Source organism: Nymphalis io, chromosome Z (genome assembly GCF_905147045.1).
Source record: "Nymphalis io chromosome Z, ilAglIoxx1.1, whole genome shotgun sequence".
Taxonomy (NCBI): domain Eukaryota; kingdom Metazoa; phylum Arthropoda; class Insecta; order Lepidoptera; family Nymphalidae; genus Nymphalis; species Nymphalis io.
The window spans coordinates 15,247,144-15,259,655 of NC_065918.1; the positions used below are offsets into that span (position 1 = coordinate 15,247,144).

At 34.2% G+C, this 12,512-nt stretch overlaps 1 protein-coding gene across 1 annotated transcript in view; it reads right to left on the reverse strand.

The window, feature by feature from the left end:
- Positions 1–246: 246 nt before the first annotated feature.
- LOC126780497 (probable cytochrome P450 305a1) overlaps positions 247–12,512 on the reverse strand; it is a 34,910-nt gene continuing 22,644 nt past the window's right edge. Inside the window, exons 5-8 of the mRNA XM_050505048.1 lie at positions 12,141–12,237; positions 4,748–4,925; positions 997–1,256; positions 247–467 (exon numbers count right to left, since the gene is read on the reverse strand). Coding sequence (XP_050361005.1) covers positions 289–467; positions 997–1,256; positions 4,748–4,925; positions 12,141–12,237 — 714 coding nt within the window. The 3' untranslated portion in view covers positions 247–288. The remainder of the gene's footprint in view (positions 468–996; positions 1,257–4,747; positions 4,926–12,140; positions 12,238–12,512) is intronic.

Genomic DNA, 12,512 nt, shown 5'->3' on the forward strand with positions numbered 1-12,512 from the left:
TTAAACCGGAATATAAAAATACTACGTTTTACTGTTTGACGGCAGAATATTAACTGAATTTCTCAAAACTATACGAAGTTTTGAGAAACAAGATTCTAAAACCAACCTAAACCATGTCATCAATACAAACGTATGTGGCGTACAAACATTCCCATACATTAATATTAATGTTACTAAAAAAAAGTATAATTAAAAAAGAAAATAAGCAAAACATTGTAAAAAAAAATAATAACCACGGTATTTATATTTTAAAACAATTTATTCATGTAACAATAAACACCAAGATAATCATTCCCTTAATATAAATTCAGCCGTGAAGGGTCTTGCGCTGGAGATGAGGCCAATAATCGGATCTTCCGAAGGTAGAACGCCGTTACTGCACTCAATCCTGTACTTTTGCATAATTCCAACAAATACTATGAATATAAACGACTTGGCAAGCGAATCGCCGGGACATCGCCTGCGACCTGCGAATTATAATATTATTTATTTTAAAATTGCTATAAAAATAAAAAATGAATCTTCGATCTGCGTTTACAATCTTATTCATTTGGACAGAAATGTGTGTGGAGTCAACTCGCATATTTAGAAGCCAAGCTTTCGTAACAGAAGTGAGTCCGCTTGGAACATAAATTAAAATTATATTTATCATACTTTGGTATAGTATAATATTGAAAATTAAAAAAACACGACGACATTATTTGTCATAAATCGTAGGAAAAGACGAAAACAAATATATTCCTTGAAAAAAACCGATAAATATTAACCAACCGACATAAAAAAGTAGCGGACATAAAAAGAGTCGCGGGAAGTCAAAATGGAAATCCTTGGGGGAGGCCTTTGTTCAGCAGCGGACGTCTTTCGACTGACATGATGAATATTAACCAAAAATACTATTGATCGTAATATTATATAATATTATATTAAACAAGGTCATTGCGAAAAAATGAACTAGATGCGAGTAAAAAACGAAATTTTTCAAGTAATACGACTTACCGATTCCAAAGGGATACATATGTTCAATATCCTTTAAATGTCCCGTTTCATCTATGAATCTCTCAGGCATAAACTTCTCCGGCTCTTGCCAAATATCTCGATCGAAATGCACGTCTCCGACCGATATTAGTATCGTCGTATCTTTCGGTATAAGAAAACCTTCCATATTTACATCTTCGAGCGCTCTCCGTGGTCCCGCTATTGGTACTATTGTAAAGTATCTCTGAATTTCAGATAGAAAAGCCATTGTGTAAACTAGCCTAAACGAAAATAAAAAAAATTTATTAAACTGTTCATGTAGTTTTATAAATATTCATAAATTAGGTGCTTCGCTTTAAATGTATCGTCTTAGTATGATATTACATCGATACAAATATTATATTATGTCGTAAGAAGCAAGCTTTAACCCCAAGTAAAGGCATAAGCTACTTTTATACTAAGTAAACCTAACACCTACCCAAACCTAGTACGCGTGTGAAGCCTAAAACTAGTAATCTATAAAACTCAACAATTTTTTTCAAACCCGGACGGATAAATGCTTGGATCAGCGCGTCCAAACGAATAGAGAAACAATCGTTTAGTAAAACGCCGAAACACGAACCAAGAATCACAAACTGTTCGTCTTTACCTAACAGTACACACATACTATGCCTGAAACATTTATGAAATAAATACTCAATATTCTCCTTAATCAGTTTGGTGAAAATTTAGTATTTATTTGTATAATTGTCATGCATTTTTTTAATTACTGCACGATTGCAAAATAGGAAACAGGTCCTCTGATTGCATGTGCCCTTTATGCCTGTAATTACACTTATTCACTAACCCTTCTAATTTGTGTTTTAGCGTGAAGGGTGAGTATACAATGGAGCAATATAAAGTAGGTAGTGATATTTGTGAGGTCGAATAGCTGATGAGTTGAAGGTACTATAGCATAGAAGGTTGACTTATGTTAAAATCCTTGCAATAATCATATAAAAATGATAATTATGATAGATAGAACCGAGATGGCCCAGTAAAGAACCGAGATGGGCCAGTAAAGAACCGAGATGGGCCAGTGAAGAGCCGAAATGGCCCAGTGATAAGAACGCGTGAACCGATGATCGTGGGTTCAAACGCGGGCAAGCACCACTGAATTTTCATGTGCTTAATTCGTGATTATGATTCATCTCGTGCTAAACGGTGAAGGAAAAAATTCTGCCACATGCGTATTCCACCAACCCACACTGGAGCAGCGTGGTGGAATAAGCTCCATACCTTCTCCTCAAAAAGGGAGAGGAGATCTTAGCCCAGCAGTGGCACATTCACAGACTGTAACTGTTACTGTCATGATAGATAGATTGTTATGAAAGCAAAATCGTATAAAATCTATAAACAGCATTTTGTAAATAGACATATATACTTATAATGTATTGTGTCAATCCATGATGAAAAGTCTAGAAATCTAACTCAAATATTCAACGTGTATCTGAAAGTTCAATCACTTAATATACAAGTACAATATAAAAAAAAAAAACAAATAAATTTACGAGTTAAAATATACCCTAATTCAAATATAAGTCGAGTTTCGTTTGTTCTTTTGATTTGTTTTTAAAGTACGTTCTATATTTCGAGCTCGCGGAAGCTCATTATTATTCATTGTGGTTTATTGTTATATACTTTATGTTTTTACCTAGTCAAGAATGTTTTCTTCTAAGTGTCGTTACTTCCACTAGCTAATCGAAGTGTAAGGGGGATACCAGCGAGTATAGCAACCACGCTGGACCTCTGTGTACAACTAAGTAATTAAGCAATTTATTATATAATGTACATTATGTAATGAAATTATTTTTTAACACCACTATACATTTTTTAATAATTACGAATAAATACAATTTGTTATTAATGTAATTGAATGAGAAATATAATTGGTTGAGAATTATTCTATTATTTTATATATGTGTCTACCTTTGTATTATATAATATATATATATATATATATATATATATATATATATATATATATATATATATATATATTATATGAATCATGCCGTAATTTCAGTTTCAGAAAACAAATGATGGGACACCGGTAGATGTGAAAAATAAAAAATGATGGATATAGAAAGAATTATTAAAGATGAATTTATTTAGTAGTATGGCTTTATGCAAGACTGGGTAAGTCCACTAATCATGAGCGTCACGATAGCATGCGAAAGCGATCCCGTGGCGCTCCTCGTTAAGACGGAAAGGGTACCGCTGGTTTTTTAGTGGGTATTCCGATGTTCGGGGCGCCGGCGAGCCCCACATACCCCCTTACTGTTCCCGTGGGGGAAAAAGGTGCCACTCATCATGTTATATAATGTTACTATCAGGTAAGGCCTATTTACCAGTCAACATAACCATGTAAATGAAAAAAAAATCCCCCACTCCCAAGGCATGCCAATTGATGTCTCATGTCAAAAAAGCGTAACACGGAAGGGCACTTTCACTCTCACTCTCATCTCAAGAGGAGAGCCAACGCCCCTCCACTGTTTTATAATTACACTTAGTAATAGATTTACAATACCTCAACCTTTTAAAACGAAGTATAAATAAAATTTCACTAACCATTCATCGCTAAAAGAATTTAATAGAAATGAAAGTAACTATTGAGAAATATTCTTATGAAATAGTTACATTTATTGATGGATAATTTTTTCTATTACCTTAATTAAAGTTCGATAAAATATTAAATTTATGTGGTTTTCAATAACATAAAAGAATATATTCAAATAGAATATTCCATTTCATTCTATGGAATCCTTTTGATGTACGTCAAAATATTTTAATTATGAAAATATGTACGTTTGTAATTTCACTTACTAATCGACTTGTTTTAGTCGAATTGTCAGTCAAAACGTTTTCATTTTCATTATGATCGTTAAAGTATTTCCATCTAGATTAATTAAATACGATTTTGAAGACTCATGTTATTTATTTTTAATAAATAAAGCTTATTATACTGTATAGGATTATACACACAATAGAAAAGCTTGGAGTTATTCATTGATGTTTATACAGGATATAAAAATAATTGTATATGATTTTTGAATAGGTAAGGAGTTACTCATATATCTTCCATGTACAGACAGCGATCAGGTAAAATTATGCGTATAGATAATAAAGTTTCAGAAACTAACACATAAGTTAATGTAACATATTATTTTGTATACATTATGTACGTATTTCGCCAACATCTATGGCCAGTGGCAGCCCTTTATCATCAGACGGCAAATCGACATTTCTGATGATAAATTGATAAAAAAGCCGAGATGGCCCTGTGGTTAGAACGCGTGAATCTTAACCGATGATCGTGGGTTCAAACCCGGGCAAGCACCACTGAATTTTCATGTGCTTAATTTGTGATTATAATTCATCTCGTGCTTTACGGTGAAGGAAAACATCGTGAGGAAACCTGCATGTGTCTAATTTCACTGAAATTCTGCCACATGTGAATTCTACCAACCCGCATTGGAGCAGCGTGGTGGAATAAGCTCCAAACCTTCTTCTCAAAAAGAGGAGAGGAGGCCTTTAGCCCAGCAGTGGGACATTCACAGGCTGTTACGGATGATAAACTGAGGTTTACGAATCATTCGTAATATCAACAATAAATGTCAAAATAACTTTTTTCGTTAACACGTTACTTAAAGAAACGTTACACCGACCTTGAAACTTAACTCTCAAAACGCCCAAATAATTTTATTTAAAAATATAAATCCCGATAGCTTACCTGTTAGTGTCTGCCCATGAAGGCATGTCATCACCAAGTGTATTGATTATTTCGTTAAAAATCGTCTCTTGTATATTCTTCTCCCTTAACACTTTAAGAATAGCAAATTCTAGAACGTTGCTCGTCGTTTGCGAACCAGCTATCAGGATATCCAGGCAAATAACCTTGAGTTGCTCCTCTTGAAATAGAAAAAGAAAGATAATTAAAAAATGCGCTTGATCTTGAATGCAAAAAATCTCTTTTGCAAATTTACATTTTTATAACCTTCGTCTCAGCGAAGTCTTGGAATTATTAAGAACTACTAAAACGACGTCTCGACTTCATACTTGAATATAAAATAGGAAGTTTGTCTTTTGTTTTCGAAATGTTACAAAAGGGCGAAATATTAGCGAGCATTCTAGAGACAAGTGTCACGTTTATAAAATTAATTTAACATTATCATTATTAGTTTTTAAAAGTAAGATCATGTAACATCGCGTTATATATATATAAATTTGCTACTTATACAAATAATCCCTTTATTTGCTTTTATAAGCTATCAAAAATCTAAACTGACATAAAATTGTAACAGGCCTGTAGATTAAATATATTGAAAAAAAAACTAGTATCTTTATAAAAGCAACAGAAGCCAAAATAACAGTTTTAGGAATTTTTCCCTCTCTACGTTATCTGTACTTTTGTACCCACATCACGTAAAAACGACTGCACGGAATTGAATGCGGTTTTCACCGATGTATTGCTATAAGTCTAACTTTATATATATGCTAAATTTTACCGCGGGTAAATATCTTATTCTAATTGTTTTTTTATTTAATATTTATTTATTTATTAATATTACCCGGAGCTCACGATATTTAATGAACTTAATGCGTAATTAACAGATTTTAACTAGCGCCGCACTTACACGAACAGATAAGTTAGTCGTCGTGTATAAAAAACACAGACGGCGCTGTTTATAATATAATGGCTTATATCAATCGTACTCAACCGATTACCACTACAGTCATACAATAATAATAAAACAATATTTAACTTTATTCATCGAAAACAGAAGTCGAAAAAAAATGTAGCCATAGATTCAAATAGAGGAGAATAAAATAGAAGCACACAAAATCCTTAAGACTACTAAAGTTAAATCACAGTAACGGTTTAACTTAGTTAATAAAACACGGGTAGAATGATATTAATTCTTATGCAATTAAATAGCTTTGTTATAAAGATTTATTATATACACGTCAATTCTTCTTTAAATTATTTGCATTGGATATTTCGTTTAGAAGTATGGACTGGTATAATTACGCAAAAAGTAAGAAAAATAGGAAATAATACCATGGTGGTATCCAATGGGGCGGCTTCGAAGTATCCGGCGCAAAGATTTCGTATGTTCCATTTGTATATACCATGTTAATCACATATTCTACCGCCAAACAGCAATATTTAGTATTGTTGCGTTCAGGTTTGAAGGGCGAACGAGTGTAACTACAGGGACAACAAGGGACATAACATCTTAGTTTCCAAAGTTGGTGACGTATTGGTGATGGAAGCGATGTTTAAATTTTTTTATAGTGCCAATGTCTATGAGCCATGGTGAACTATTGTAATAAAAAAGTGTGTGCGCAAACACAGGTGCACTCTCTATTCCGACACGACCGGAAAGAATTGCGCAGGAACAACGACTTTTCGTGATTTCCGAGGCACGGGAGTGTTCACCCTTCTAACTTCCAGATTCTGGGCCTAGCCCCACTTTATTGGGGGCGGGCAGCTAGTTTTTTTATATAGTTAGGCGGAAATGCAAATGAAATGCCATAATTTTTTTAAAATAGAAATAGACAAAAATAAAGCCAATAATTGTCTGCTTTTGCTTTGTATGCTCGTCTGTTTATATGTGCAATTTAATAAAAGAGTGATGCAAATGTCGGAACATTGAGATGGTAAATTTGGAGTGGACGAGGCGGGCAGCTGTTTCGAGCGGAATGGGAGGTCACCCGTACACCCCTCGATAGTTAACACCGCCCGCCGCTAGGTGCCACTATCCTCATTTAGATCGCGCTATCGTTTGCTCACTTTCAAAAGTACAAGTGAACCGACAAAATTTTGTTACATTGAATAATGTAGTATCCTAGAGATAGTATTTTTGGGACGTTGTCCGACTAACTGTCGCTCACGTCTAGTAGCATAAAAAAGTATAAGTTGTTTATCATGGTTTAAGGGCATATGAGTAGGTGCTTGATCTACTCATATTCTGGTGGTTACTGGTGGTAGAGCTTTGTGCAAGCTCGTCTGGGTAGGTACCACCCACTCATCAGATATTCTACCGCAAAACAGCAGTACTTATTATTGTTGTGTTCCGGTTTGAAGGGTGAGTGAGCCAGTGTAATTACAGGCACAAGGGACATAAAATCTTAGTTCCCAAGGTTGGTGGCGCATTGGTGATGTAAGCAATGGTTAACATTTCTTACAATGCCAATGTCTAAGGGCGTTTGGTGACCACTTACCATCAGGTGGCCCATATGCTCGTCCGCCTTCCTATTCTATATAAAAAAAAATATTCAACTTATGTGTATATTTAACCGAATTTAAAGAGGAGGGGAGGGGGTTATATATTTTTTAATTATTATGTATGTACTTTGGTTACTTTTAGGGGATCCTTTCTAAGGACATCCGAAGAAGAGGATTCGTCAGAGTCGAGCACGACTTCGGGCGCCTCTTATGAAGGCCTATATGATGGAAGCTATATAATATTGTGCCTTCTAGTAACAAATCGTAAATCCAATGTCGTAATAAATAGTAAAAGTAATAATAAAAATGAAAGATAAATGTAAAGATTTTTTATTGTATTGGTAAGTGATCATCACCGCCCATAGATATTGGCACCATAAGAAATATTAAACATTCCTTACATTTCGAATGCGCCACCAACCTTGGAACTATGTTATGTCTCCTGTGCGTGTAGTTAGTTACACTGCCCTACTCGCCCTTCCATCTTGAACACAACCATACTAAGTATAACTCTTTGGTAAAATTTTCCGATAAGTGGTTGGTCCCCGGACGGGCTCGTGCAAAGTCCTACCAACAAGTTAAAATCTTTGTTTCCTTCAAATGTCAGCTAGCTACTACTTATTACTACTTATACAATTGTAACAGGCCGATGTCTGTGCATTAAAGATGTTGAAAAAAACACTAATATGGGGTGCTTATTAGAGCAACAGAAGCCAAAACAAGAGTTTTTAGAATTTTTGTCTGTCTGTTTGTATGTTTGTACCCGCATTATACAGATAAGTTAGTCGTTCTATATAATTGCTACAAAAAAAATAGATGATACTATTTATTATTTTAAAGGTTTCGTTCGATTGAAATCGAAGGACACACAAAATAAATTACAATTAATAAGAACAATGTACAAAAAAGCGAATCTATTGCTAGGTGTCTGTTCCAATAGCATAATATTTTTTATTTTTTTCATTAAGGTAACATTCGCGTTATAACCTCAAAGACTTTAATTTTCTGTAAATATTTTTCTATAGCAAAATATTTAAGGTTACAACAATTGTATTTGATTTCATATTTCAGTAAAATAACTAAAAAATAATTGAGGCGTTTCTGTGTTAAATACTTAAAATTTTCACCCTCATTTCGGCTTCTGCTCAAGCCAAACGAGCACGATTGAGAAGATGAACAGAAAGTCAACCATAGCGAGAAGAGCGTCAGTATCAAAATATGTTTTCTGAACGCGAATCGCATCCTAATGCTAATAGACGTCATAACTCCGCGTCACCGTCTGAAGAGAATGGCGTACAACGTGACAGTCGATTGAGTGCAAACCTGTCTAGCCACGCTGAAACACGAATTGCGGAAACTCGGGAATAACGTGAGATTCGGTTAAGCTCTGATATAACCCCTTATACGAGATTTCCTGATCTGTAGAGACTAATTTCGAACGAAAACAGCGTTTAGCTAATGACTACAACCGTCACAAAATCTCACGGTCCCTTAAGTCAAATCAAGAAAGAAGATCATTTTTATCGGCTGACCGCATTCGCCAACAACTCTCACGTTTTCCAAAAATGGATGGGGAAAGAGAGTCATGTCTGTCTGCTGACCGCGTTCGCCACGAAATCTCACGTTCTGTAGAAACGCATGAGGAAGGAATGTTGCGTTTGTCTGCTGAACGTACTCAACACGAAATTACACGCTCTCTAGAAAATATCAAGCTCAAGCTGATGAGGAAAGACACTTGCGTTTGTCTTTTGACCGTAGACGCCATGAAATATCACGGATTTTGGAGACACATGTAGCATGACATGATGCAGCTGGTGTGGTAGACAGGAAAACACCGCTCATTACCTGCAAGAAGAAAGTAGTCGTGTGCAAGATTTGTGGCAGACACAATCCATTGAGACCCAATCTGTGCAGTCAGAAGAAGACCAGCTGCGATATGACGTTCTTAGGCTATTTCATAGCGATGATGATGTTTCGCTGGTATACGAACCCGAAGACTTGCCGTGGATAGAAAAAAAAGTGGATTTTATTATGTCTCAATGATAATAAAATATGCCAATTATACTCATCTTGGCTCAATGAACGATAAATACGCGCATTTCCGTGCATTGAAATAGAACGAAGAACCCAAAGAAATGTTTTGTTCATCTGGGAAAGTTCATTTAGTGAGAACACAAGAACTAACAGAATCTTTGAAAGGATGCACAAAAATAAACACTGTTTACCTACTAAGTGCATTTTATTGGTATTCAATTCTCAAATGCCTCTGCAAAAATAAAAATATAAATACTTGATTCTATATTCCACGCGTACCAAGTCGCGGGCAAAAACTAGTCTAATATAAAAGTGTACTTTAATAAATCCGTCGTAAATATATTACACGTTTTTCAATATCAGCCCTCGATTTTAATTTTAAGCCGAACACGAATTAATATGCAGCGGGATAAATCTTCGGCGTAGGTAACGAATTGTAATCACAGCATATTGATTACCTGTAGCCGCCATCCCACATGACATACTCGTTACGTGACAGACGTTACATCTCCCACTAGTTTGGAGCTTAATCAACAATTATGCTTCATTTCGGGTAGGTGTTTCATACATGTGATGAAATATCATCTAACATGTGCATTTGCGAAATGAGTTATATATTGCACGGATTTAAACTCACGTTCATCGGATAATATTCACGTATTCTATCTGCAGGGTTGAAACACATGTTACATTTTAGCACGATAATCCTCTTAGGTGCTAGGAACGCTTTGCAATAGATCGGTCGGTACTCTCTTAAGAATACATTTCAATAGATACAGAAATAAATTCAGTAGGATTAATAATGTAAGATTTTATTACAAACATTTTTATAATATTTTCACGTTTTATATAAAGTAATATTTATTAATTAACAGTGAAATAATTTCGTCGACAATATCGAAAACATTAAAATATTCATCGGACCGCCCGATGTTATATACTGAGCAAATACTCGTATAAAGAAAACATATCCCGACGAAAAACTAGCAAGTAAAAAAGCAATTAATCAAAAGCGCATATTAAAATGTTGACATCAGTTATCTAGTGACGCAACTGCTATAGAATTTATCATCGTCAAAGCGAAGAGAATATAATAGCTAATTGAGATAGATATTAAATGCACTTCACGAAGTACTTTGTCATTATACCTTCCACTTCAATATTGCCTCGTTTTAATATTCCTCATTCCTTTGATATTGTAAACTTCAACGGACTCAAGTCTTAAGTTTTATGCGCATTTAAGTTAAGCCTCGTGTACTAATGACGATTAAAATTAAAATACACTTTGGCCAAAGTTTCCAGTATATTTATAACTAATTTAGTAAAGCGCTTACTGTAAGTAAGTACTATAAATATATGCTATATGTTAATATATATATTTTATAGAATAGGAAGGCGGACGAGCATATGGGCCACCTGATGATAAGTGGTCACCAACGCCCATAGACATAGGCATTGTAAGAAATGTTAACCATCGCTTACATCACCAATGCGCCACCAAAATAGGGAACTAAGATGTTATGTTCCTTTTGCCTGTAATTACACTGGCTCACTCACCCTTCAAACCGGAACACAACAATATCAAATACTGCTGTTTTGCGGTAGAATATCTGATGAGTGAGTGGTACCTACCCAGACGAGCTTGTACAAAGCTCTACCATCAATATTGGATGAAGAGTCCAATACAGGTGCTCACTATATACAATAAAACAATATAAAAACATTTACTGCTACATCTTGGTAGGGTTTACTTATATTCTACCGCCAAACAACAATACATAGTATTGTGTTCCGGTTTGAGGGGTGAGCGAGCCAGTGTAACAACAGGCACAAAGAAGGTAGCATCTTAGTTCCCAAGGTTGATGGCACATTGGCTTTGGAGGGATTAGTGAAATTTTTCACGACAATATTAATTGGAGATAGTGATTACGTGGCCACTTGCCTGAACCAATCTATTTCATATATTAAATAAAAACTTTTGTTTACATAAGGATAATAACATTAAATATATTTCAAACAAATTAAAATAGATTAGATCCATTAATTCTATTTTGAATAGTCATTTTACGAGGTTAATTTTAATATAAGGCTACCAACGGCTCGGAATATATGATAGACAAATAGAACAAAAAAGCAAAGGAATTCAGTACTTATTTTTTTTCATGTATCAATTATGATTGTGTGTGTGTGTTATTTTACACAGTTAATAATTGTAACGCGTGTTTTACAATAAAAATATGAAGAAATAGGTATAGATAGATATTAAATAATAAACAACGTAGAATTTTCGTTAATTAATAAGTGATAATCCTAATAGCATTTCAGTGTTCATTGAATTGGAAATTTTAATTATTAATCGTTTAATAAGTTATCGAATTCATTGAATTAAGCTTTTATGATAGAATTGCATAACATTTTAAATTATACTGTTACTGTTTTGATCAAATTAGTTTGGACATAAAAAAAATGTACGCCATTGCCTTAGTTATGAATTTATTAATCAAAGGGAAACAATTATAAGTTTTGTGTGAATACGATCACTTTTGCTACTTAGTACTCACTGCTATTATTATTAGTAGCTAGTTACTTTTTCTTAAGAACTTGTATGATATACTTAACGCTTCTAGAACATTCTGATAAGAAAACGGGCACCTAATTTTATTTGATCTTGGTTTTGATACTTAATCAAGTACTGGCTTTTACTTTTTTTATTAAATGCCAGAGACGAGCAAATTTAATGAATGTCGTAATCAGCTTGAAGAAGCACACTTCAGAATGTCAAAAGCTAACTTTGAGCGTTGATGAAGATGATATGATACTCTCAATCAGGCGTCAGTGAGTACATTGATAATTTACTCACCAGTAAATGTGTCATTATTTACTTTCATTTCTTCCAAAAATGAATATATGAAATCACTTCCTGTCGTCAAATTTTTCTTATGGTTCAAAATGCTTTCCTGAAACATAATACATTTATTAACCTTAAAAATTTCAGATATTCGATATTGATAAAAAATAAGTAATTTGTGAGCCTTTAGTCGATTAATGAATTGGAAATTTGAATGAATATTCGTTTAATATATTTTCGAGTTCATTGAATAAGCTCTTTCGATTCAAATAATACATTAGTGTATAATCCACAGGAGCATCCTTTCTATCTACTTTTAGAGTCCGTCGAATGTCTGATGAAAGCAATAGATTATTCAAGGATTACTTCAGGAAATGACTTGTT